The 26583-nt window shown below is 46.4% G+C and overlaps 1 protein-coding gene across 1 annotated transcript in view; it reads left to right on the top strand.

Moving 5' to 3' along the window:
- The window catches only part of NID2 (nidogen 2), a gene marked incomplete at its 3' end in the record, with an annotated part of 60279 nt that overhangs the window by 23396 nt on the left and 10300 nt on the right, over positions 1–26583 (top strand). The window contains 9 exon segments of the mRNA XM_080808232.1: positions 3345–3494; positions 3936–4181; positions 5351–5551; positions 6853–7083; positions 16158–16301; positions 17019–17147; positions 17981–18124; positions 25350–25469; positions 26216–26446. Coding sequence (XP_080664358.1) covers positions 3345–3494; positions 3936–4181; positions 5351–5551; positions 6853–7083; positions 16158–16301; positions 17019–17147; positions 17981–18124; positions 25350–25469; positions 26216–26446 — 1596 coding nt within the window.

Here is a 26583-nt window from a genome sequence, read left to right as displayed (position 1 = left end):
GCATTTACCACTTTCCCCTAACAAGCTGATGTTAAGTTTTAAGTGCGTGTTTCTGTGAAGGCAGGCACGAAAAAGGGATTGTAAGGGGAGCCCGTGTTCCCCCTGTTAGGAGCAAACCCATCTTCTTTCCCTATGGGCTGTCATGGGCGCTGGAAGGCTGAGCTTCTATTTTTAACTCAATAAGCTCCATCCTGAGAGTGCAGTATCCCACAGAGCTGCTTATGAATGTCCCTGAGCCAGCTTCCCAGTAACCTGTCATAATTAGAGTTTCAGTTTCCTAATGGCCTTTCATGGGAGCCTAAACACTATTTTTTTTTTAGATTATTTATTTATTTATTTGACAGGCAGAGATCACAAGTAGGCAGAGAGGCAGGCAGAGAGAGAGGGGGGGAAGCAGGCTCCCTGCTGAGCAGAGAGCCTGATGCGGGGCTCGATCCCAGGATCCTGGGATCATGACCTGAGCCGAAGGCAGTGGCTTTAACCCACTGAGCCACCCAGGCGCCCCACCACTATTTTTTGTTGTGAGAAAAATGCAGTCCGTATGGCAATCAGCTCAAGCTTTTGCCCAGTCGCCTTTGTAAGTTGCTGGCTACATCGCTGAGCTCCTTTCCTTTTGCCCATAGGAAAGCCGTGCCTGCGCCTTTTAGGTAAATTAACCTAACCCGCCCTATCCGTGGTCTTCCTGCATCCCATCTCTCCCTGTTCGATTGACCCACTCTTGCAATGGGGACTGAGGGCAAGGACAAGTCTTCCCCAAATAACAAATAGAGGGAATATACCATAAATCCACCATTTCTTTAATTCTGGAGAACAGTATTTAGAGTTTGGTTTTATTTTTACTCGACTTAACCTGAAAATGACTACCCTTTAGACCTGTATCAGATTGCGTCTTTACCTTAGTACTTAGAAGTGTGTTCAGAAAAAATGTGATTTCTGGCAATGGAGGTGTGAGAGGGTATCACCCTGATTTTAAAGAGGAGGGAACAGAGAGACCATGACTTTCTGGGGTTTCACAGAACCACCTGAGTCATGGCCAAGGTTGAGTTCCAAGGGTTGGGGGCCCCTGCATTTCTCCTCCACCCACAGCCACAGCCCTCCCCACCTGTTCTAGAGGTGAGTCCTGCCTGAGCGCCTGCCTGCATGCGAGTTTGTCCACACACGCTTTACACTTAGCAGTTATCTTCAGAGCTGGAGAAACAGGAGACTGACAAGATACACTGGTTTCTTTTTCCTTTTCTTTTCCTTTTTTTTTCTTCTCCCCCCGCCATTGGTTTTCTTTTACTCAAACTGGGTCCCTCTAGACTTTTTTTTTTCCCACCCCCTGGACTTCTTAAACCAATGGTAGACAGTGATAGAATTTCCTTCACAAGAGAGTCTATATTCACTATTCTGGGGTTTTTTGGGGGTAGGGGGCGGCAAAAGGGGAATGTGAGTTCTATATCCCTTTCCTATTTGAAAAAAAAAATGTTCAGGGTTATGCCTAAATTTCTATTTTTATCAAACTGGAGTTTTTCAGCAGTATTATTAAGGCACTATACCAGGGCTTGAGTCCCTGATTTCATTCTCCTGATGCTCCCGGATGTTGTGCTTGAGACTGTATTACCTGTCTTGCCAACCCCTCAGTCTGCTGCTTTCTCAGGAATCTGTAAGCAGCAGACAAGTACTGTCCAAAAGTTAATGCTCCTCCTGTGCCTCTCTCCCCACCCCCACCCAGCGTGCTGTAAGCCCTGTCAGGATCATCTCTGTTCCCTCCTACCATTAGGCTTGATTTATAAAGTATGCCTCACGTCGGACTTGCCAAACCCTATGCTGATAACCACAAACACCTGATAAGGTCCTTAACCTTGCTCCCTGGGGCTAGGTACTTGGGTTCCACAGGAGTGCAGCTGTTAGGAATCTGGAGCCAGACCTCCTGAGTTCAAGTTCCAACTGCTACATACTGCCTGGGTGACTTCAGAAAAGTCCCTTTCTTCTGTGCTTCAGCTTGTTCATCTGCAGAAAGGGAATAAAAATGGCCCATGCTCGCATGCAAATTGAAAGCCTGAGTGAATTTCATAGAGCAGTATCTGGCATAGAGGAAGCACTATTTAAATGGTAACTGTTCTGTTTTCATTGGTTGATACGTCTCTGGCTCTGGTGTTACGTGGTGCTACATCTTTCCTCCCTTGGAAGGGAGGTTTCCTCCTCAGACCTAGACCTGGAACACAGCTGCCAGCTGGGTTTGCCCGGGAGTAGGGTATCTGTCTTCCTCGGGAGCTGGCCCCTCACAGCGACAGTGGGGTCCAGCGCTAGGCTTCTGTGCTGTCCCTGCTTGCCCCTGTGTGCCTGGAGTCTGCCCCCCAACTCCTTCCCCCAGGGGAGGTTCAGGCCAGGTGTGCCCCGCTGCTTTGCTTCCTGGTGGCCACGCTCGGAACTAGCATCATCCCTGGTGTCCAGAGAAAGCCCTCTCTTCTCCATTAGCACCCCAGCCACGCCCCACTCCGTTAGCCATTTCCTTTATGGACAATGGCATCTGCTCCAATTTCTTTGTTTCTTGGTAGTACAGATGGCCCTCTTTTTTTTTTTTTTTAATGGGGAGAAAAAGTGGGAGATGGAAGGAGTCACTACTGGTCCACTCAGGTCTCCTAGAAGAGCTGTGATTGTGGCCCCCACTCTCATACTGGGTGGCAATCTGCTTGTGACATACCGGCCACCGGAAACCCTGCACAGGCATTGGGCATTTACCAGCTGGATCCCCCTCTTCCCTTCCCCCTTTTCCCTCCTTCCCCATAGACTTTCCTTGTGTGTGCTCTTGAAGACCCTTCACAAAGAAAGCCTACTTCCCTGCACGGTGAGACAAGCTACAAGCTATTCTCTCTAGGTTCAGGGTACCCCCGGAAGAAGACAGTGCTTGGACCCGAGACCGCATTTGTGATCTCTCTCTCTGGTCTTCCTCTTGGGGTCATTATTGTCAGGGTCATTACTCTCAGGTCGAGCCACATATAATTGTTGCTATTTGACCACTGTATACCCACAGGACGGCAGTTTGGGGCAGTTTGGCCTAACACGTGCTTCCTGGTTGGTTTTTCTGTTCCTGCGCTCACACCAGAGGGGTGAGCCTCCTCCCACTTCCCCAGGCCTGAACTGAGAGCAGACGGGAGCCGTCGGCCGTCTTCCTTGCCAGAAGACCAAGCAAGTTAATTCCCCTGGGCTGGATGTTGTTCGTAACTCTTAAACATCAAAAACCCGTCTGTTTGTTACCATTTAAACTGATTTTACAGAGCAGATGTGCTGTCCGTAACGAAGCTTGACAGCAACGATGCTGGAATCAGTCCTTTTAACACAAGTTGGTTTCTGCTTTCCAGTCTTCACATACAATGCTGCCAACAAAGAAACCTGTGAACACCACCATGGACAGTGCTCCCAGCACGCCTTCTGCACCGACTACGCCACCGGCTTTTGCTGCCACTGCCAGTCCAGGTTTTATGGAAATGGGAAGCACTGTCTCCCAGAAGGTAAGGGGTGAACCCTTGACCGGGCTGGGAGCCGTGCTGTGTACATTTTGCTGCTCGCTTGTTTGCGACTGCCACTGTGAGCTCTGCATCTGGACCCTGCATTTCCACTGCATGAATCAAAGTCCTGGCAACTCGCAGGTGCTGGATACATGTTGGAGAAATGAACCCATTTGGGCTCCTTTCCCAACTTGAGGATTAGGCAGAAATCTTTCCTCCTTTTTGCCAGCTCATTAGAGTCCAAGTGGACAGGAGAAGGGGAGGATGGGAGAAAAGAAATTGAAAACAGTTCTGTTTTATATTTAGATGGTTATTTGGTCAGTTATGAGATCATGAGAATGGCCAAAGACTGAGTTTGGGAATTGGGAGAGGAATAATTTTCTGTGCACCCATCACCAACCTGCACGACGATGGTCCAAGTTGACGGGATTTGCTCTCTTTCAGGGGCACCTCATCGAGTCAACGGGAAAGTGAGTGGCCACCTCCTCGTGGGCCACACACCCGTGCACTTCACGGACGTGGACCTGCATGCTTACATCGTGGGTAATGATGGCAGAGCCTACACGGCCATCAGCCACATCCCTCAGCCCGCTGCCCAAGCCCTTCTCCCTCTCATACCGATTGGAGGCCTATTTGGCTGGCTCTTCGCTTTACAAAAACCAGGCTGGGAGAACGGCTTCAGCTTCACAGGTGAGTAGGAGAGGCCTTTGATGGGGCTGCTGGTCACCAGCCATCATGCTCTGGTCTTTATTCCATGAGTGAGGATTGGTTTGTTTTGTGTTCCTGAGCCTCAGGTGTCTTGTTTTCTGTGAGGAGATAGTTGGGAACAGTTTGGTCTCACAGGAATGTTTTTGAAAGACTGATTTCTTCCACGTTGTCCTGAGAAATAGGATGCGTCCCTTTGGAACATGTAGGTCCTCTCACCTGAATTGGTTGAAGCTTGTTTGTCAGGCTATGTTTGCTTGAGTTGTTAGGCTCAGATCTGTCAAACGACGATGCACAAGTGGTGATTAGAGGGCATCTGGAGAGGAGTTTCCTTCGTGAGTAAACGTCCTTCCTCCTCTCACCTCCACCACTCTGACCAATAATGGTACAGACCAGTGCTTCTGAGACTCTATCCTGCACACAGATGGCCTGCAGCCCTTGTGAAAAGACAGAATTCTGGGTCTGTGGGCGCCGGGATGGGGTCTGTGATTCTGGTTTCCTAGCAAGCTCCCCAGAGATGCTCATGCTGGCCTAAGGACCACCCTTCGATAGAAAGGCGTAGAGGATACTTTGGGGCTCCTTCCTCCCTACCTGAAAAGGCTTGTTTCCTCCTGGATGTGTCTTCATCGCTGAGAACGTACTGAGAGAAAAGTTCTTCTCCCACCTCCAGCTATAGACTCCAGAGCTGTTTGGAGGATCTTGATTTTCCTCAAGTTTTGAGTAAAACAATCATCATCTGAGTAGCTTAGTAAAAGTATGTGCCAAATATTGTATGAGACGTCATATACTAAAATATATTCATCATTTATCTGACATCGAAATTTAACTGGGGGTCCTAAGTTCTTCGTGCTTGTTTTTCAAATGTGGCAGCCTTACAAAGAGAAAGGTCAAGTTGTTCCTAGTAGCTTCTCACAGAAAACAAGCTGTTAGAAGGAGAAGCGGTGTGAAACGAGGCAGGATGAAACCACTGTTAAATAGAAAATTTGGGGAACCATTGAAATCAGCAGCTGATCGTACCTGGTCTTGAAATCAGATGCTCTTCTTAGGCGCCATCTCCGACAGCAGTAGAAATTCAGAAGCGTGCATGGTTAGTTATTGCTGGAAGAGGCTACAGCTCATCCTTGCTCTGTGCTGAATTCTTTCTTCCTCCCCAGGTGCTTCCTTTACACATGAGATGGAAGTTACTTTCTACCCAGGAGAAGAGAGGGTTCGAATCACTCAGACTGCGGAGGGACTTGACCCGGAGAACTATCTGAGCATTAAGACCGACATTCAAGGCCAGGTGCCTTACATCCCAGTGAATTTCACCGTCCACATAGCTCCCTACAAGGAGATTTACCACTACTTGAACTCGGGTATGTATCGCCAGTTGTGACTCGTATCCCATGGGGATAGTAGGTAACGTACAGGATAGTTGTAAGGATGATGAGTTATTACATGGAATGTCCTTAGAACAGCGTGTGGTACATAAAAGGAGGTCCATGTCCTTCTTATTACTCTTATCAAATACACAGTGTAAGTGAGAAGTGTTGGCTACCCAGATGAATACCAGTGTCCCCATCCCGGGACTAAGGTAATGCCGGTGATAAGGTCAGCTACAGCGACCTTTCCTCTGGGGGTGGGCAGGGCTTGTCTAAGTACATACAGTTTTTAACCATCCGGGCCACAGGAAAATAGGGATTTTTGGAATTTTTACTCATCCTGTACCCTTGTTTCAGCCTGTTTGAAGATGAGATGCCTCACAGTGTTGTAAACAAATGCTAGATTCGGAGTCAGAGGATAGACATTCATATCACGGATCTGTAGTTGAAAATATACAGGGATAAGGTCACTGACCATCAAAGAGCCTATTTTCTCCTCTTCTGAATGAGTGCAAGAGTACCTCTTCTCCTTGCCTTCCGTGGTTGATACATGTCAGTCCTGATGAGTTCTAGAAAACCAGCTGGATGCGAGATGCTGGTTTAGGCCTGGTTGCTGTCCTGCAGCAGAACAGTCTGCTTTGAGCTGTGCCTTTCCTCCTGTGGTGTGAGAGTTGGAAGCTGTGCAGGAGATGAAGGGAGGAGAATGGGGTAGTGGAGACCCGGACAGTGAACAGAACAGCTGATAGCCAGAGCACTGCCCCGGGCTTCTGACTCCACATAGACTGAGAGAAACGACCCCTTCCTTTGCCCAGAACCCTTCAGACTTAAGTGCAGAGTGCTGGGAGCGGTGACACCTGTGTCATCTAGAGTGTGGACCGGTTGAAAACGTGAAGTATAGAGTCAGGCTGACTCGTGTTCCTGGTCCAACTCTATCACACATTAGCCTCATGTCTTAGGCTACTTCCTGACCTCTGTAAGGCTCCCTCTACGTGGTCACAGAGCCCAGCGCGCTGGTATGAGGCATGAACAAGGCCATGCTTTAGAGTGCTTGGTGTGGCTGGCGTGTAGTAGCAGAATTAATTCCTTGCTAATAATGACAGCAATGACAACACTTTGGCTTTGCATCTGCTCAGATTCCCAGAATTGCCTCGCAGGTTTTCCATATAAACTCAGCAGTTTCCCAAAGGAGCGTGCTCTAGGCATTAGATGAAAAACTCTACAGGAAAAAATATCTACCTCACATGAAACTCTCTGATAGTCTAAACACTTACCAGTTGGACTAATATCTTTTGCAGCTGTGACCTCCACAAGTTCCAGAGACTACTCGCTCACCTCTGGTGCCATCAACCAAACACGGTCCTACCGCATCTACCAGAACATCACTTATGAGGCCTGCAGACACGCCCCCAGACACCTGGCCGTCCCCACCACCCAGCAGCTGAACGTGGACCGGGTCTTTACCTTGTACACGGATGAAGAAAGGGTGCTTAGATTTGCCGTGACCAATCAGATTGGCCCAGTTGAAGGTATGTTTCCTTCTGTTGTTCTGGACAAAAATGGAATCTGACATTTCTTTGTTTTTGAGTCACCTCAGAATGATTCACAGAGGTTCCAAAGGGTTACTGAGTGCCAAGCTCTGTTAGGTGCAGAGGGTAAGGATGAATAAAGTAGGGGTCTCGTCGTGGAGGTGGAGACAGAGGTAGAAATGGAACTTTTAGAACAGTGTCCCTGCCAAATGAATTAGAGTACAATATGTGAAGCTGGTCTGTAGTCAAACACCGTATGTGTGCCGGTCTGTGTTGGGGAGACACCTATGAACAAGGTGAGGCCAAGTCAGGAGGGAGAATGATGCTGACGAGTATTTGTTACAATTATCATGAGAACAAGTTACTAGGAGCCTAGTCTGGAGGTTTAGGGAGGAGGTCACTGGAAAGTGACATTTTAGCTAGAACTTAGAGGAGACGGATTTCACCAAGTCAAGGTAAGACAGAGCCAAAAGAGAGAGAGAGAGAGCGAGCGAGCGAGCAAGCCAGTGCCTTGAAAAACAAAATGAACCGCATGTAAGAAAAACCCAAGTTAACATCGTGCTCGAGGAGGAGAGATTGGATGCTTTCCCTCTAAGATCAGGAATGAGACAAGGACATGTGCTCTTGCCACTTCCGCTCAGCACTGGATTGGAAGTTTTAGCCCAGGGAAATTAGGCAAGATAATAAAAGGCATCCAGACTGGAGAGGAAGAGGTAAAATTATCTCTGTTCCCCTGTGATATAATCTTATATGTAGCAAATCTAATTCATTAAACTGTTAGAACTAGTAAGTTCAGCAAGTTTGCAGGCTATGAGTTTTGTATATTGCTCTTGTATTTCTATACAGTAACAATGAGCAAACTGAACAGGAAATTTTAAATGATTCTGGTCCCCAAAGTGTTTAGGAATTAAAAAAAAAAATCTAAGTATGGTACTTTTCCATTAAAACCTATAAAGCATTTTTTGGAAAAAAAAAATTAAGGCCTAAATAAAAAGAAAAAAAGAAGACCGAATTCCATGTTTATGAATCAGAAGACTTAGTATTAACATGGCAAGGCTTCCTAAATTGACCTATAGGTTCAGCACGATCCTATTAGCTGGCTTTTTGGCAAAAACTGAGAAACTGATCCTAAAATTTAAGGAACCCAGAGTAGCCAAAACAATACTGAAAAAGAATAAATTTGGAGGAATTCCACTTCTAATTTCAAAACTTAGAGTAATGAAGGCCATGCGGTCCTAGCATAAGAATGGATTTACAGATCAATTGCATAGAATTGAGAATCCATAATTAAACACATTTACCATCTGTTGGTTTTTGACAAAGTTGCCAAAACAGTTCAGTGAGGAGAGTAAGTTTTTTTTTGTTGTTTTTGTTTTTAACACCTGGTTCTGGAACAGCTGGATAAGCTAAAGAATGATGATGGACCCCTATCTCATATGATATACAAAAATTAACCAAAAATGGGTCAAAGATGTTAATGTAATTTAGCTAAAATTTTAGAAAAAAATATAGGGATGAATTTTTGTGATTCTATATTTGGCAATGGCCTCTTTAGAGAGGATACTAAAAGGATAAGCAATGAAGGAAAACGTTGGGTGTCACCAAAATTAAAAACTTGTGCTTTGGAGGGTATTATCAACAAAGTGAACATACAACCCACAGAATGGGATAAAAATATTTGAAAATCCTATTTTTTTGGTAAAGATTTTACTTGAGAGAGAGTGAGCGCAAGCAGGGGGGAAAAGTGCAGAGGGAGAGCGAGAAGCAGGCTCCCCGCTGAGCAGGGAGCCTGATGCAGGACCTAATCCCAGGACCCCAGGATCATCACCTGAGCCAAAGGCAGACACTTAACCAACTGAGCCACCTAGGCGCCCCTGAAAATCCTTTATTTAATAAGAGACTTGTATCTAGAATATATGAAGAAGTCTTACAACACAATAAGAAAAAATTTGGATGAAACATTTGTCAGCAGATACACAAACACCCAAAGCACGTGAAAAGATGCTCGGTATCATTAGTCATCAGGAAAATGCAAACACTATCAAAACCAAAATGATGCTACTTTACATGAATGTGGATAGCTATAATAAAAAACAGATAATAACAAGTATTGGAGAAGATGTGGAAAAAAATGAAACCCTCATATACTATTGGCGGGACTACAAAATGGTATGCCTCCTGTGGAAAACAGTTCGCAGTTTCTCAAAGTTAAACTCAGAGTTACCCCTTGAGCAATTGTACTCCTAGCTGTATAACCAAGAGAAATGAAAGTTTATGTCCCCACAAAAACTTGTCCACAAATGTTCATGGCAGCATTATTCAGAATGGCCAAAAGGTAGAAACAACCCAAATGTCCATCAATTGATAAATGGATTTTTTAAAGATTTTATTTATTTGACACAGAAAGAGCACAAGCAGTGGGTGAGGCAGAGGGAGAGAGAGAAGCAGGCTCCCTGCAGAGCAGGGGAAGCCTGATATGGGACTCAGTCCCAGGACTTCGGGATCATGACCCGAACCGAAGGCAGTGGCTTAACCCACTGAGCCACCCAGGCGCCCCAGTGAATGGATTTTTTTTTTTTTTTTTAAAGAATTCAGTTGCTAGTTATTGGGTGTTCTGTCCCATCAGCCTGAATTGAGGCACTGGAGAATTCTTTTTTTTTTTTTTTTTTTAAAGATTTTATTTATTTATTTGTCAGAGAGAGAGAGAGCGAGCACAGGCAGACAGAGTGGCAGAGGGAGAAGCAGGCTCCCCGCGGAGCAAGGAGCCCGATGTGGGACTCGATCCCAGGACGCTGGGATCATGACCTGAGCCGAAGGCAGCCGCTTAACCAACTGAGCCACCCAGGCGTCCCCAGTGAATGGATTTTTAAAATGTCCTATAACCACACAGCGGAATGTTATCAACACATAAAAAGGAATGAAATACTGATAGGAATGAATTTTGAAAATTTCCTGAGTGAAGGTTAGTAGTCACCAAGGACAACATACTGCTTGATTTTATTTAAGGAAATATCCAAAAGAGGCAAATGCACAAAGACAGTGGTTAGTGGTTGCCTCGGGCTGGGGAATAATAAGATAAGGAGTGGATAGCCAAAGGGTACAAGTTTCTTTTGTGGGGGATTAAAATGTTTTAAAATTGTTGGGGGTGATGGTTGTGTCACTGTAAGTATCCTAAAAAACATTGAATATTGTACTTTAGATGTGTGAATTATATGGTTTGTGAGTTCTATCCTAACTGGAAAAAAAAAATAGTTGTAGGGGGAAAAAAAAACCAAAGGAATATTTCTCAAACTTCAGTTAGAATCAACCATACCTGTGAAGTTTGATAAATATGATGGTAAAAATGTTCTAGGCTTATGAAGCATTAAGGACGTGAGGAACCCGAAACACATATTGCTAAGTGAAAGATGCCAATCTGAAAGAGCTACCTCAGTGTTGTTCCAACTACAGGTGACCCTTGAACAACACGTCTGAACTGGGCATGTTACTCCTATGTGGATTTTTTTTCAATACAGTACTGAAAATGTATTTTCTTAACATTTCTTTAGCTTACTTGATTATTAGACTATATGCATGTAATGCACAAAATATGTATTATTGGGAAGGCTTTTGGTCAACAATGGGCTATTGGTTTTGGGGGAGTCAAGAGTTACTTAGATTTTCAGCTACGCACGGGGTCAGCGCGCTTAATCTCTACATTGTTCAAGGGTCAACTGTATGGAACATTCTAGGAAAAGTGAAACTACGGAGAATAAAAAGATCCGTGGTTGCCAGGAGTTCAGGGGGAGGGAGGTAGGGTGAATGGGGGAGAGCACGGGATTTTTAGGACAGTGAAGCTATTCTGTATATTGCTGGGATGGTGGTCATGTGTCTTTATACATCTGTCCGAACCAATGCAACTGCGTAACACAAAGAGTGAGCCCTAACATAAACTAGAGACTTTATGTAAAAATATACCCGTATTGGTTTATCAGCTATAAAGGTACCACACTAATACAAGAAGCTAATGAACTGCAAACTGGAGGAAGGAGAGGGTATGGAACCTTTACTTTCTGCTCAGTTTTTCTGTAAACCTCAAACTGGTCTTTAAAAATAAAGATTAAAAAAAAAATTGTTTAGGCGAGCTAGAAGATGAGCCTGCAAAGTCCAAGAACCCTAGCGGGGAGGAAATTATCAGATGAAGGGAATTTATTAATTTATTTATGTATTTATATTTAATTTTTTGAGAGCGAGAGCATGAACAGAGGGAGAGTGAGAGGGAGAAGCGGACTCTCAGCTGAGTAGGGAACCCGATGGTGGGACTCGATCCCAGGACCCTGAGATCATGACCTGAGCTGAAGGCAGACGCTTAATTGACTGAGCCATCCAGGTGCTCACAAGGGACGTTTTAATTCTGAAAGCCAGTAGCTAGTGCTTGCCCCTAGAATGTGGGGGCACAGGAGGAGAAAAGAGGGGGTCTCCCACATGTGGCTCCATACTGATACAGTTGAGGCCCGGATTGGTGCCTCTGAGAGGTGATTCTAGGACTTGGCATGGGAGAGAAGGGCTCCAGAAGCCTCCTCCTGCTCAGGGTGTGACGGTCACTTCAGCAATGTGGTACTGAGATTAAGGTCAGAGGCCTGGACTCTTCAAGGACACAGGGATGACTTGAAATGTGAATCTGAGCTTGCTGGTGCGGGGTGAGTGGTGGTTTGGTTTTAGGAAACTTGCTTGAGGGTGCAGGCATTGGGCGCCCAAGGATTATAAGGTATTGAATTAATAGCATGAAAATGTCAGTTGGTTTTAAAGAAAAGTACCTTGGAAGAAGGGAAAAGATTATTGCCTCTTTCTCAAGAAAAGATTTGAACAAAAACAACCGAGGAAAACCTTCTGCCTTTCGCTGAGTGTGAGGTGTCTGATGTGTAAAAACAAAGATTAGTGAAGAAGCCTCCTCGGGCCAAGGAATCCCACTGTGATTCTAGAATCATGTAGGGAAAAGATAAATCTCTGGGTGTATTTTTCCTGGAAACTGACCAGATAGGAGTAACAGAAAACATGCCAGCAAACTGGCAGGTACGAAGCTGCTAATTTGTCTTTAGAACTTTTTGTGATTTTCCTTTCCATGCAAGTCAGATCCTAACACAAGCAAAGGATAGGTTTCTTGGTGCCCACCCCTATTCTGAGTACTTTCATGACCTAACTCTTTTAGTCCCACACAACCCCTCACCGAGTAGGGGGATCATCATCCCCCATTTTATAAAGACTGAGGTATAGACATGAAGTAACTTGCCTAGTCATAGCTATAAAGTGGCCAGCTGGAACCCAGTCCCAGGCACCAGCTCCAGAGCCCACCCCATCCCCTTGCCTGGCACTGCTTTCCCACATGGACTCTGCTGGCCCAGGACAGCCTCAAAACTTGGGCTGAATTTCAAGAGGGAATGTGTGTTTTATTTAACCCTTTGGGTTTTGTACACTGTCGCATCCACCCCTATAGAAAATTGCAATATGGTTTATGCTTCTTGAACAGGAGAAAAACGGCTGTGTGGGGGGTGGGGGACAAACGACAAAATGAAACCTCTCCCCTTAGCCCTGCGCCTGTCTCCCCCACCCTCCATGCAGAGCAATGTCATCTTGAGGGTTTCCCTCTTTCCAGGGGGGAGTAACGGTCAGGCTGGGACGTCTGGGACACAGCATGGCCTCCTCACTGATGGCACTCGTGGTTTCCCAGGGCTGGGGAGGTCGCGCTGTTGGGTCTGTGTCTGCCCCTTGAGCCATCAGAGCCTGGGGCCCAGCCGGCTCCCCAGCCGTGGCCCCCACACCTTGCCAAGTGTTTGGGTCGGCGGTCTCTCCTGGGCTTCTAGAATGGGACCCCCTTGCGCCCACTTCAGGGCTCCTTCTGGCGAGTTGAGGAGACTGGGCCGAGGGTCACGTGGGGGAGTGGAACGGATTGTTCCTTGAAGGAAAACCATTCTTTTTCCTCTTGATTAAATGAGTAAATTAGTTCCAGATCTCCTGGCAGGGAGTCAAGCTGTTGGAGAGGGTGAGGGCGAAATCGAACTCGTCGTGAGGAGGTTGCCATTGTCCTTGCTGTAAGAGGAGAAAGCCAACACGCTGTAGAGAAGGCACAACCACGTGGCTTTAGTACATTTTTAAAGATTTTATTTATTTATTTGATAGAGATCACAAGTAGGCAGAGCAGCAGGCAGAGGGAGAGAGAGAAGTAGGTTCCACTGAGCAGGGAGCCTGATGCAGGGCTCGATCCCAGGATCCTGGAACCATGAGCTGAGCCGAAGGCAGCCACTTAACCCACTGAGCCACCCAGGCGCCCCAGAAATGTATTTCTAAAACAAGGGTTTTGGAAGCCAAATTCCGTGAACAGAGCCTGTGCCCAGAAGGGTTTAATGTTCAGCTGCTGTCCTCTTGAGACTCTTAATTTTGGAGCAAGGGGCTCCCCAGTCTTCGTCCTGCACCAGGCTCTGTGAATTATGTGGCCCGTCCTGTCAGTGACGTATATTTTAAATCAGTGTCCTGTAATTATGGACCCCTTTTGGCCTCAGTTTCAGGTGGGCCAGGGTATCCCGTCCAGGTTGGAAAGTCCACCTCTGCACTGCAGGTTTTGCATGCCTGGCCGGGTGGTCCGCTCTCGACATCTCTGCACGCTTACTCATCTTTGCCCCAATGTGCCGCCGTGCAAATCGGGTGCTGGAAAGTACTGAGCAAGGAGGTCAGACATTAGTGTGTACAAACAAAAACGTGTCAGAGCTCCCTTCCGACTTTGGCTGGGTAGGCCAGGCATTTTATACAGAATCTTCTCCTAAAATGGAGAAGTCAGTATTGTCTTGCATCAGGCCTTCAGTGAGGACACGACCTTATTGTTCTTAGCTCTAACCCTGCTGGGGACTGTCACAGGGACTTGGTCTGTACTGCCCTGTAACCCCAGCCTTGTGCTTCCATCCTGTCCACAAGGAGACCCAGAGGGAAGAACGGGGAACACACAAGGATGTCTGTTTGCTATGCGGAGCTGGGCTCACGGTGACCTACTGAAGTTCGTCAGGTTTAAAAAGTGCCAGAGCCATTTGTCGGTCTTTTTTTCTTGGCAAAGATTCTGTAACCTACTCCAGCCAGCGTCACCGAGGCAATCCAAGGATAAGCCGGTGGCCCTCCTTTATTTCATTTTAGGCCACAATATGGGAATAAGAATATTCCCCTGCAAGAACACACGGTGGGGTTTTTTTCTAAGGCAACGGGAGGAATTTACCAGAATGCAAGGAGGTCCCTTTGGAGACTCAGCCAAGGCGTCCCAGTTCACAGCAGACTAACACAGAATATTGGAAGAGTCCATGTGGGCAGTGGGGCAAGTGGTGCTGGACCTCCTGAAAGACAGGGCGGGGGGGCGGGTAATCCAGTCTGGGGCATGTGATAGCAGCAAGCACTTGGGTCTAGACTAGGAGTTACTTGGAAAAGGCCCAACTGCCTGAGGTAAGAGGGGTGAGGAGGAGGAGGTGTGGGTGAGCTAGAGAGAAATGAGAGGGAATCCAGGAGAAAGTGGTACTAGGAAGTTAAAGTAGGTGGTAATGTCACCGTGTCTACTGATGCTGAGATGCTGGTCTCTGGTGCCGTGAGAGCAGCTGAGGGCGAGGCAGGACTTGGGGTGTGCTGAGCTGGCTGTCAAGATAGGGACTAGGGCACAGGCAGAAATCCAAGGCAGAAGCTCAAGTTATCACAGAGGAAGCCCCATTGGTAGCCAGGATGGCTTGACATGAAGCCTGGGAGGTTTGGGTAAAGCTCCTGAAATCTTTTAGATCTAAGATCAGAATTAATTTTAGGGACTGAGACAAAGCTAAAACCAAGTGAGGACAAGCAGGGGTCCCACTGAGGAGGAAGAAGGAATGTCATCCCTGGGGACTGGGTAGGCCTGTCCACAGTGGTGGTGGGGGGGCAGGAGGGGGGAAGAGGGAGGATTGTCTTTTACATATATTACGTCAGGTTTTCTTTATTTTCTTCAGTTGTAGCAGATTTAAGTATTATCTTTATTTCTATTTTACACCTGAGGAATCAGAGAAGTGAATGGAAGTGCCCAGAGTTAACGGATTCATTGTGTCTGGGGTTCTTTCCCACATCATCTCTGTGCCCTTGGCTTAGCTAACTTTATGAAGTTCCTTTGGTGGTGGCTTAGCTAACTTTATGAAGTTCCTTTGGTGGTGGCTTAGCAAAGTGGTGGCAAGCACAGAGAGCCTGGCTTTTTATCCCTGCTCCAGCTGCTTCTGACTGTGTGACCTTTGCCAGGTTACGTGGCCTCTCTGTGCTATAATAAAAATGAAGATATTAATACCTGCCTCATGATATATGTAATGATATATGTAAAGGTTTTAGAACAGTGCGTGGCAAATAAGTTTACAGTGAGCATCAGTACTGTGTTCTATCCAGAAACAAAACTCTCTAGGGAAGGTTTCAGATATTGAGCATATCTCTACCTAGTGGATGGATGGGTCTGTGGCCAGGTTAATCCTAACAAGTAATACCGCAAAAATCATTCCTCTTTAGTCTTCCCGATCTTAAAAAAGCAAGATTTTCCTAGTTATTAAATTTTGACTTAGGAATTAGTGAATTTTAGTGAGAGACTGCCCAGTGTAGAGGCAGAAATTTGGGGTATGAGCTCTTGCTGTACCACTTCTTGGCTTTGTGAGCTGGGGCAATTTTTCCGATGTCTTGCACTTCTCTGCAAAAATTACCAATCATGGGGATGATCGCCCCTCACAAAGTCATCCTGAGAATCACACGAGGTGATCGAGTGAGAGCGCTTTACAATAAAATTATGCCGTGTATTGGGATGTTTTTATTCCCCGGACACAAGCCTACCGTAAGCAAGAAAAGGTTAATTGTTTGTAGGGTAGGCCATTCTTGAATTTAATACTGCAACTTAAATAATCCAGCCCAGCTTGGGGTATTAATAATTTAGCAAGGTCTCCAGGTGGCCCCCCCAGAGAGAGGAGTATGCGGTCGGTCCCGAGGAGTCCTTGATTTCCTGTCCATGCCATTCTCTTTTTAACAACCACATTGTGCTTGTGTGATCTGTTTCCTCTCTACCCACGCAGGGGACTCAGACCCCATCCGCGTGAATCCTTGCTACGACGGGAGACACACATGTGACATGAGGGCTCAATGCCATCCAGGGGCAGGGGTAGACTACACTTGCGAGTGTGCCTCTGGGTACCAGGGAGATGGACGCAGCTGTGTGGGTAAGTTGTATGGGCTCTCTCCCTTTGCGGGCTCCTCTAGCTCTGTGTTACTGAAGCCCGGCGTGTCTGTTTAAGGGTCTCCGCTGATGCACCAGACATGTTTAGCAGCTGTTAACCTAAATCTCTTATTTCAACACTAAAGCATATTCTAGTTAGAGTTGAGAGGATAGTTGGGAGGTGGGTATTTGGGGCTGGGACTGGGAAAAGGAGTCACGTATTGCAATTCCTGCATATTTTGAGCTCTCAAGTTTGGTCATTTTAACCCTGTAGCAAGTATTTCTTATATTTACTAAAACATTTCTTTTCTGGTTGTCTTTAGGTTTTAGACCTTATGTTCCTTTCACCCATGAAAGGCCTTTTACCCACAAGCCATAGAAATTCCTTTACATTCCTAAAAGAAGAATTGTTAGTGTGTTTTTCTTTTAAATGTTGAGTGGGCTTTATTTTTTACTGTTCAAAGACTTCTCAGAATATTCAATTATTTTCCCTGTGACTTACACTTTTTTTGAATGACTTCAAATAAAGATTATAACCTGCAACATGAATTCACATCTGATGCTTAGAAATACTACATTTTAACTACCCCCCTCCTCCAAAACACACTAATTTATTTGTTCTGTTGGAGCTTCATGGCAGTGAGAAAACATTGGGTTTTCAGACCTGCCACTTGGGGAACTTTTGATTTAAGCAATACGTTTCTGTCCTATTTCTTCTTAGATGTAAATGAGTGTGCAACTGGCTTCCATCGCTGTGGCCCCAACTCCGTGTGTATCAACTTGCTGGGAAGCTACAGGTGTGAGTGCCGGAGTGGTTATGAGTTCGCAGATGACGGGCACACTTGCACCTGTGAGTGATAGGACGCTATCTGTTTGGCCAACATGGCACTGAACCTTGCTCTTTGATTCTTTAGTGTTTCCACTCTGACCTACAGGAGTTCTGCCATATGGTTTTAGAACACAGTTGACTTTGAAATGACCCAAAGCTATGGACCGGTTCAGCCCTGTGTTGTTGTTTTCCCCTAAATAGATACTTTTGGTGTTGAGTTACTAGAAGGTGTTCACCCAGTTGGGATTCCCGAGTGTCTTGGTATTTGGCCCAGTCACGTAACAAGACTCTGAACCTCTAATGCCACCAATTCTAGATAGAAGTAAAATAGTTCTCAAATTTAAATGGAATGGATTATAATTCAAAGATGCTTGTTCCATGTGCCCAGCTATAGATCTCCCTCTGTAATAAATCTTTCTAGGGTAAAGAAAAAGAAATCTTTGGACCTAAAAGTAGATCCAAAAGAACTAGGATTCCAGATTCATCCCATTGGTAGAGCCAGAGGATGATAGAGAAAATACAATTTTTAACCCAGTGGAATGGAAAAGTAGCCATGATCATAGAAACTGTGTGTGTAGCTCTGGTGAGTTATAAACTTTAATCAAGGGCTATTTTAATGACTGATCTCATACCTAGTGTTTTAACCACAAACCCAGAGCAGTGCTTCTCAAACTTAAAGAAGCCTACAAGCTATCTAGGGGTCTTGTTCAAAGTCAGATTCTGATTTACTGGCTTTGGGATGTAAGCCCTCAGATGTCCTGATGCTACTGGTGTGGGGATCACACTAGGAGGGTCAAGTCTCACTCATTTGCTGGGCTGAACTCTTGGATGTTCTTGCCGTCTTCTCTTTTCAGTAATCAGCCCCCCTCCCAACCCCTGTGAGGATGGCAGTCATTCCTGTGCCCCCGCTGGCCAGGCCCGGTGCATTTCCCATGGAGGCAGCACGTTCAGCTGCGCCTGCCTTCCCGGTTACACGGGCAACGGGCACCAGTGTACTGGTGAGTAACTGTGGGTTGTCAGCCTCAGTGACTCTGGACAGTCGCCTTGGATGCAACATCCCCACATTGCTGGAACCCTTCTCAAAAAGGTCCCTTCCTCAACTCACACAGCCTTGGTATTGTCTGAAGGGCAAGAGAAAAGCTGTCCTTTGAGTCAAAAAGCAGAGCCAAGGGTGATTTCCCTTGGACTAGATTGTTGAGCATATATGGCTGTCCTATGAATGTCTCCTTGGTGGAGACATTCCTGGAGCACTAGGAAGCCTCCGCCAGCTTGTAACCTCCTGTTCCTGGGAGCTAGTGTAGGCTGCAGGAACTTTGGGAAAACCCACTCACCTGTCCGGAAGTCTCCATCCGTCAGTGTCTTCGGTTAATGGCTTAATCTAGCACTTCAGCCAGGCCTGACTTTTAGTTGCTATTCCACTGGCTGAAGCGATATTTTAAGCAGTCTCTAACATACATGCAGTGCTTTCCCTCTAATTTTTTCCCACCCTCTTCTCTCCCTGGTGGGAGGGGGGAGGAGGAAAGAGCGAAAGAACCCTACCATTATAAAAGAGTAGGAATGCGTATCTAAGCACTTACAGTTTTTTTCCCAGAAATCTAAAGACGTTTAAGATGGTTAAGGCTTGATATAAATCACTAACCTGAAAGGCAGGACTAACTTAAAATTTAACTTGGTTAACTAATAATAATGATGCATGAGGTTGTTACTAAACTAGGTATAATTTTCTTACAAACTAGGTATAATTTTCTGGGTATAAATGTCCGTGAAACCGGGATTAGTAGTACTTTAATATAGAGATTATTCAGCAAAGCTACATGATCCGTTAAAGTTTTTCAGAATGTATCCAGTGACGTGATAGAATTGAAACTCGATTTCATGCTGTCAGTAGTACCCCAAAATCAGGGTAAAATGAGACACTGGGAGCGAGAGAATGGTGGGGAAAGGGTCTGGGGATAAACCTGGAGCACAGGTTTTCCCTCTTTCTTTAAATCTCTGCTTGCATTGGCTGGGCCACTGTACACCTGGGCACCCTGAGCTGATTTGCTGGAACAGCTGTGTAACTCCCGGGAGCTTTACAGCAGCTTAAACACCATCTCCCCCCCCCACCCCCTGTCCTTACCAGATGTTTGCTTCTCATCCTTCTCCCATTCCTCTTCCCTTCAGTTTCAGTGGAGGGGCTGCCTGAACCAGCAGACAGAAGCCATATGTTACGGACGGAACAAATGTGTCGGGCAGCACAGCCGTTCTCTCCCTCCCAGATGTGACAGGCCATTCGGTATTATCTGAATTGGCCCTTTAATGTTCCCACTTCTGTTGTACAGAAGCTCTGCTGTAGGGTTTCCTTAAGAAACATAATTTATACTGAAATGACCCAAAGCCGTGGCTCAGTTCAGCCCCATTTGGTTTTCTTTCTCCCACCCCCCAGACCAAAAATACCCCCTGCTTTAGAGCTCAAGGGTTTCTCCAGTTAAACTGAGGGAGATTTGGAATTCACAGATGCTTCTCTCACTTGACCAGCCCAAGAGCTCCATCTGCCCTAGGACTCTACAGACAGAGGGCAGCCTCCACAGGTGTGCGGGTCAGGGTATAAGGGGGCACTAACTCCTCCTTGTTCTGTTATTTCTCACAGTGGGAATAATATCTTTTCCACTCTTGTAGAATTTTGTCTTTTTTTTTTTGTAGATATATTTATTTAAGATAGAGGGAGAGCACGAGTGGTAGGGAGGGGCAGAGGGAGAAGGAGAAGCAGAGGGTCCAACACACAGCTCCACCCCAGGACCCTGAGATCATGACCTGAGCCAAAGGCAGGTGCTTAACCGACTGAGCCACCCACGCACCCCTGTCATTCAGTTTCATTTAACACACTGCTGGTTCTAAGAAATGAGACTGCATGGAGAATCAAAATCTTGTCAGAATTTCATATTTAAACATCTGGTTGCTCAGGACAGCAGAGATGGTGGCTTTAAGGTATTTAACTCCTTAGGTCTTTGGTTTAAAGCTAACAAGTTGAAATTCATTGCAGCCTGGATGTGATGAGTGTTAATAATCAGAGTGTTCATTGAGTTAGATGCTTCTTGCCCTAATCCCTTCTAGAATCATTCCCTTTTCCTTCTTTTAACCTGTAAGACTTTTAATCTGTAAGACTTTGATTACCTTGGGGGTCATATTAGGACCCTGAAATTGGCCATTTTTCTGTGTTGAGAACTCTGGAATAATTCCATTCATTGTTACTACTGCCCTCTTGCTGATTTCTACCATTTTTAATTGTCCCTATTCAATCTCTGCTTCTCTACTTTTGAGATTTTCTCTGGAACCCACAAACTTGAAAACATGCCAAACTCATCCATTGCTTCCCTAGTGTATCAGTTATCTACTGCTGCATAACAAATTACCCCCAAATATAACAGCTGTAAACAAAACACATTCCTTGTCTATAGGTCAAGGACCTGGGAATGGCTTAGTTTGGTCCTCTGCTTTAAAAGGTCCTACAAGACTGCAACAAGGGGTGCGGTAGGCATGGGGTCTCATGTAAAGGCCTAACTGGGGAAAGATTCTCATGTGGTTACTGGCAGGATACAGTTCCTTGAGGGCAGAGAGCCTTGGGTCCTTGCTAGCTGTTGCCTGGAGATAACCTTCAGCTTCTTGACACATAGACCTTGAACAAAGTAGCTTACTTCCTCAAAGCCAGTGGCAGAAAGTCTGCTAGCAAAATGGAAGCTAAAAATCACAAAAATGATATCCTCTCAATATTGCTTTGGTGTATTGGTCAGATGCAAGTTACCCAAGGGAAGGAGATTACACAAGATCGCAAATACTAGGAAGGAGGGATCTTTGGGGTTTCTTAGAGGCTGCCTTCCAGAATCAGTTGCCATTCCAGCTTTTCAGACTGGAGTAGTAGAATATGAATAGTCATTTTCCTGAAGACTATGCCATGCCTAAATTGGTCTGGGTTAATCACGAAGGTGACTTTCAGGTTTGTGTGTGTGTGTGTGTGTGTGCATGCACACATACACACACACACACACACACACACACACACACACACACACACACACACATTTTTCAAGGTATTCCACAGTGTACATGTGTCTCTGTGACCACAGAGAGAGAAAACAGCAAAATAGAGAAAAATAGACAAAAAGGCTCTATTTTGTGGAAAGTGTGCATTCTTGAAGCATACTTATTTTTCTCTACTCCATTAAAGTAGCAGTAAAAGGGTGTGTGGGTTTTTCTCTAGCCAGTTAGTCAAAAATGGAGTTCCCTGGAGAGGCTGAACTTGGCTTTGGGCTCTCAGTCTAGTCTGAGTCACTAGCAGGAATTACTTTTATCCAAGTAGAATTAAATCTTTTCCAGCTTCCCTCAATCAATCCCAGTTTCAACAGTTTCAGGATTGATTTCAACCTTGTGTTGGCGTGAGCCGATATTTCTCAGGCCGGTTTGTCCTCCTAGATCTTGGTGACTTTGCTAGGTGCAAAAACAGATTGTTTTGAGTCAGGGTCTTTTCAGAGAGGAGCAAGTGTGAGTTGAACAGGCGGGACATCCCTCTGAGCCCTGAGTGCTCAGGAGGGACATGAGAAGACGTTCTTAGAGTATTCTCTCTCAGGTCTCCTGTTCTAAGAATGGAGAAGTTAGGTGAGGTATGGTGCTGTTGATGTAGACATAGGAGGAGAAGAGATGAGGCTGGGAAGGAAGGAGTTCTCTCCACTCATGGGCTCCAGAGAGAGGGTCACCACATACTACACGCAGGCACTACCAGAGGGTGCTTGATTGAATAGATGGGGAGTGACAGCTTGTGGCCCGAAGCCTTTCCTGGGGTCTGGAAATTTCACTGGATTGTTTGGAAGCAAAGGGGGTGGGGTAGGGAGTGATGGGTTAGTGGAGAGTTAGAGTCTGATAATCCAATGACTGGGTTTGTTTCAAAGGGACTTCCTCTCGTTTTGGGTGTGGGCAGAAGGAAGGCAGTGAGAAGAGTGTTGAAACACTGAAGTATGAATTCAAAATTGAGGATTTTAACACATTTTCCATACAGGCTTTTGTTTTGTTTTTGTTTGTTTGTTTGTTTGTTTTTACTAGCTTGATAGGTAAGAGAATGGAGAATTATGCTGAGATTCAGCCATGTTTCATTATCTCAATAGCAAAGGAGATCTACTATGCTTTGAACCTTGTTGTCTTGACCTCAGTGTCCTAACAGCCCCTGAAGACCCCTGACATTGGTTGTTAAGCATAAATGGCAGCCCCCTCCCCCAGTGGTACAACAAGGAGTCTCTCCCTTGCCAAGGGGCTGAAAGTCATTCCATGCTTTCTGTCCTGACACTTGACATCCTGTGACATAGGGAAGAGCTCCCCTTCTTTACTCAAAAGCTCCAGTCCCCTCCAAACCTTCCTCAGTGTTAGCACTCCTGAGGAGGAGCCATCACCTGCTCTGAGCTCAGACCCTGGAGTGGCTGACTGGACTATTTTCTGTCATGGTGGGGGGTCTTTCAAGGAGGCATCGAGGACTGTTCTGAGGACTGTTCTGTGCTTTGGGAGCCTTAACCTCCTCCAGCCTTAGGGGATGGACGCTCCTCATTTGTGATGCTTTCCATCCCCTCAAGGACTTTTCTCCCTGTTGGTCATTTATAACCATTACTGTCCCCTGTTTTGGGGAGGGTGACTGCTCTTTCATTCTGACCGGAATTGCTAGGCCATGGGCTTTCGGAACATGAGATAACTTGGTAGCTCTGGGGCGTCCCCTCTCTCTGAGTTCAAAATACTCTCAAGGAGCTGATCCCTCGGTTCTAGAAATAGGCCCTGTGTCTCAGGAATTCCTGCTTCCTGTCATTGCCTGGGGTTCCTGTTAGCATGAGAAGTACTTTTAGCATATGTATTATGAATAGCTTTCACTTCCTGCATTGACTTTCCTGGGGGATGTTCATTTTTACAGCTTTGGTTTCCCAGCCCTTTGCAGGCCTGGGGAGCTGGATGGCCGCAGGCTTCCCCTAGCGAGGTACTGGGGTTGCCCTTTTGAAGAAACAGAGAGCCAAACTCAGGGATGATTAAATATGACAAGAGAGAACCTGTATTGATTAGCTCGGAGACAGATTTTTGTTGTGACTAGTTTTGTTTGGTTTCTTTTTGGTTACCTGAGGAGCTAACCAGAAAACCCAGTTTGTTTCTGACTTTGCGGAGGAATGTGTAACTACTTTCCCGCCTTTGTAGGTGGACAGGAAGTGTGCTCCTCTGGACAGAGCCTTTCTGGGTAGCATTGAACTTGGTTGTGTCAAGCATTCAGGATTCTTTTGGACTTAAGGGAGCTCATTTATTTTGACCAAGTTTCCCCAAGACTGAGGTCACATAGGATGTGAATTTGCTAATGACAATGTAAGAGATTCCTCTCCTGTGAACAGAACATCTGGGTTTCCCGTCCTGCATATTGTCTCACTGGTACCTGGGAAAGGTGTAGAGCCACGGAAAGGGGGCCCAGTGAAAGCATGGTCGTAGCAAGGCTGGGGCTGACCGCCCTAGAGCAGATCTCACTGGGTGCACGGGAGGCCTGGCGAGGAGCCACCTCTGTCCCCAGCCAATTCAGGTCACATTCAGGCGGTCGCTCTCCAGCATCCTCGGTTCTGTGTGTCTCTGCTGCGGGCTGTAGCAAATGGATGCAATTCACTCCTGGGACTCACCACCTTGTAGGTTTCACACTGATCATCCCAACCCACATTTTTTCCTATTCACACATTTTTTTTTTTTTTAAAGATTTTATTTATTTATTTGACAGAGAGAGAGCACAGGCAGGCAGAGAGAGAGAGTAGGAAGCAGGCTCCCCGCTGAGCGGAGAGCCCGATGCGGGGCTCGATCCCAGGACCCTGGGATCACGACCCGAGCCGACCCAGAGGCTTAACCCGCTGAGCCACCCAGGCACCCCCCTATTCACACATTTTTATATCATTTTTTGGGCGTCTTTGTGGAAGCGACTGCTTGCTTTTATTTTCAGCCAAGCCTTGATCAGACCTCCACCTTTATCTTCCTTTTACTCTGGAAGATTTCCTGTCTTTGCAGATAGCTTATCTCAATCACTGGCCATTGGTTTTATTTTATGTATTCAAGATTTTTTTTTTTTAATTTTTAAGTAATTTCTGCACCTAACGTGGGGCTTGAACTCACAGCTCTGAGATCAAGAGTCGTATGCTCTCAGGGGCCAGTGCCCCTGGCCATTGGTTGTAATAGTTCGACTCTCAGAGGTTTTTTGGGGGGTAGGGGAGAGTACCTTGCTATTGTTGGCATATGCTGATTGCGGTAAGTAAAAGGACTATAAGCTGGAATTTGAAGTTCTAGGATGTTGCAGTTTTGAGAATTATGAAAATCTGGTATCATGAAGGGGGGTGTGCTGAATTATTGATACTGACAAGCCTGACAAATTCAGATTTTTTAAAAAAGATTTTATTTATTTATTTGTCAGGGAGAGAGAGAGAGAACACAGGCAGGCAGAGTGGCAAGCAGAGGGAGAAGTAGGCTCCCTGCTGAGCAAGGAGCCCGTGCGGGATTCAGTCCAAGGACACTGGGATCATGACCTGAGCCAAAGGCAGCCGCTTAACCCACTGAGCCACCCAGGTGTCCCCAATTCAGATTTTTTTATGTGTTGCTTCAAAACTTCTGATAATATTTTTCTTACACACTTTTCTATTTCTTCTAAAGGTAGACAGTAGAGATAATTTCTGATTACTTGGGCATTGTTGCTAGTAGGACTCTGATTACATGAGACTGAATGTGCTTCTACCTTAGTTGAAAAAGCACTGGGGCTTCCCCGGGCTGTTCTGCATCTGCATGTTGATGCTATAGGGACAGGGGGCCAACCGGGCCAGAACAAAGCCATTGTTAGGGTATTTACTGCTACCGTAAGGAAAGGAAGTGAATGATTTACAGTCTAGAGGCCAGTTCAAAGGTGATAACTTCCTGGAATTCACTGTGGATGAAAGATGCTCTAGAAATACACTGCAGGATATTTTTTTCTGGAAGTGACCACACGTTTGATTTCTACCTCATACATTCTTAACTCTCGTGTCCCCCAGCTTTGTACATTAAGCTTGCCTTTAGCTCTTACTCTATTTCTGCTTGTGCCCAGAGGTCTTCTGAGGTTGACCCCTTGTGTACTAAGGCTGTGCAGTAGCCCCGGGTGTGTGCAATGAAGTCATGCTGTTCCTTCCTCCCTCCTCCTCCCCCTCATCTCTGTTCCTGCCTCCGCAGATGTTGATGAATGCTCGGAAAACAGATGTCACCCCTCGGCTACCTGCTACAATACCCCTGGCTCCTTCTCCTGCCGATGCCACCCTGGCTATCATGGGGATGGATTTCAGTGCACACCTGGTAAGGTTTGGAGAGCCAGATGAGGCATAGAAAACCCTGGCTCCTTCAATGTGATTTTTCTATAGCCTTTAGTTCACTCTTCCAGGAGACCAAGGCTTTTCCTGTCCCATCTAGCTGCCTAGTCTACTGAGTGCTCACTGGTTCTTAGCGTTCTGGGAGGCCAGGAATGTGACCCATCCATTGTCCTACCTAGGGTCCCACCCATTGTGTTCAGCGCCCTTCATGAGCGGCTTTGCCTGGAGGAAGTACTGAGATCAAACTTGCTGAACGGGAGCCCTGTGCGCTAGTGAGCTGGTCCTAAGCTCCAGGACTGTTCTAGGAGGTCTTGGTCCGCATGCTGCGATCTAGTGATTGCCATTGACTTGGAACTTCTCAGACTTACCATTCTGGACTTCAGGGGCTGAACAAAGTTTTACCATCTTCTCCCAAGTCTCTTGGGAGACTTTGGACAGCGGCTATGGGTGGCTCTTCATTTTGCCCAGACAGCAGTGAGGAGTCAGCCCGGGACAGGGTGAACTGTGAGACTTAGGGAGAAATTAGGGAGATAGTGGCAGAAACAAAAGAATCCAGGAGTTCAGAATCTCAAGGCTTTGCTATTTTTCCCATGCGATGCTTCCTTCCAAGTATATGGAGGGGAAAACAAAAAACCCCTCGGCTAGGAGACATTGACGCTAGCTGTAAGAGTGGACGGGTTGCAGTGTCTTTTATTCCTCCTTTGTACATCTCCTTCACCCGGACCTCAGAAGACCCCTCCTCGGGGCTGAAACCCTGCGAACAACAGCAGCGCCAGGCCCAGGCTCAGCACGCCTATCCCGGCAGCCGGATGCACATCCCCCAGTGCGATGAGCAGGGCCACTTCCTGCCGCTGCAGTGTCACGGCATGACCGGCTTCTGCTGGTGCGTGGACCCAGACGGCCACGAAGTCCCTGGCACGCGGACTGCACCTGGCTCCTTGCCACCACGCTGCGGACCACCAGGTGAGAAGTCAGGGAAGAGAGCTGGTTCCAGCCTCAGCCATGGGCTCGAGAAGCGGAACGGAGGTTACTGGGGGGCAGATGATCACCCCTGTCCAGACTGAGCAGACACCAGACCCTGGGCCCATCTCCACCCTGTG

Source organism: Martes martes (assembly GCF_963455335.1).
Source record: "Martes martes genome assembly, chromosome: 7".
Taxonomy (NCBI): domain Eukaryota; kingdom Metazoa; phylum Chordata; class Mammalia; order Carnivora; family Mustelidae; genus Martes; species Martes martes.
Note: the sequence above shows the minus strand (reverse complement) of the source record. Positions and strands in the feature narration are given on the sequence as shown.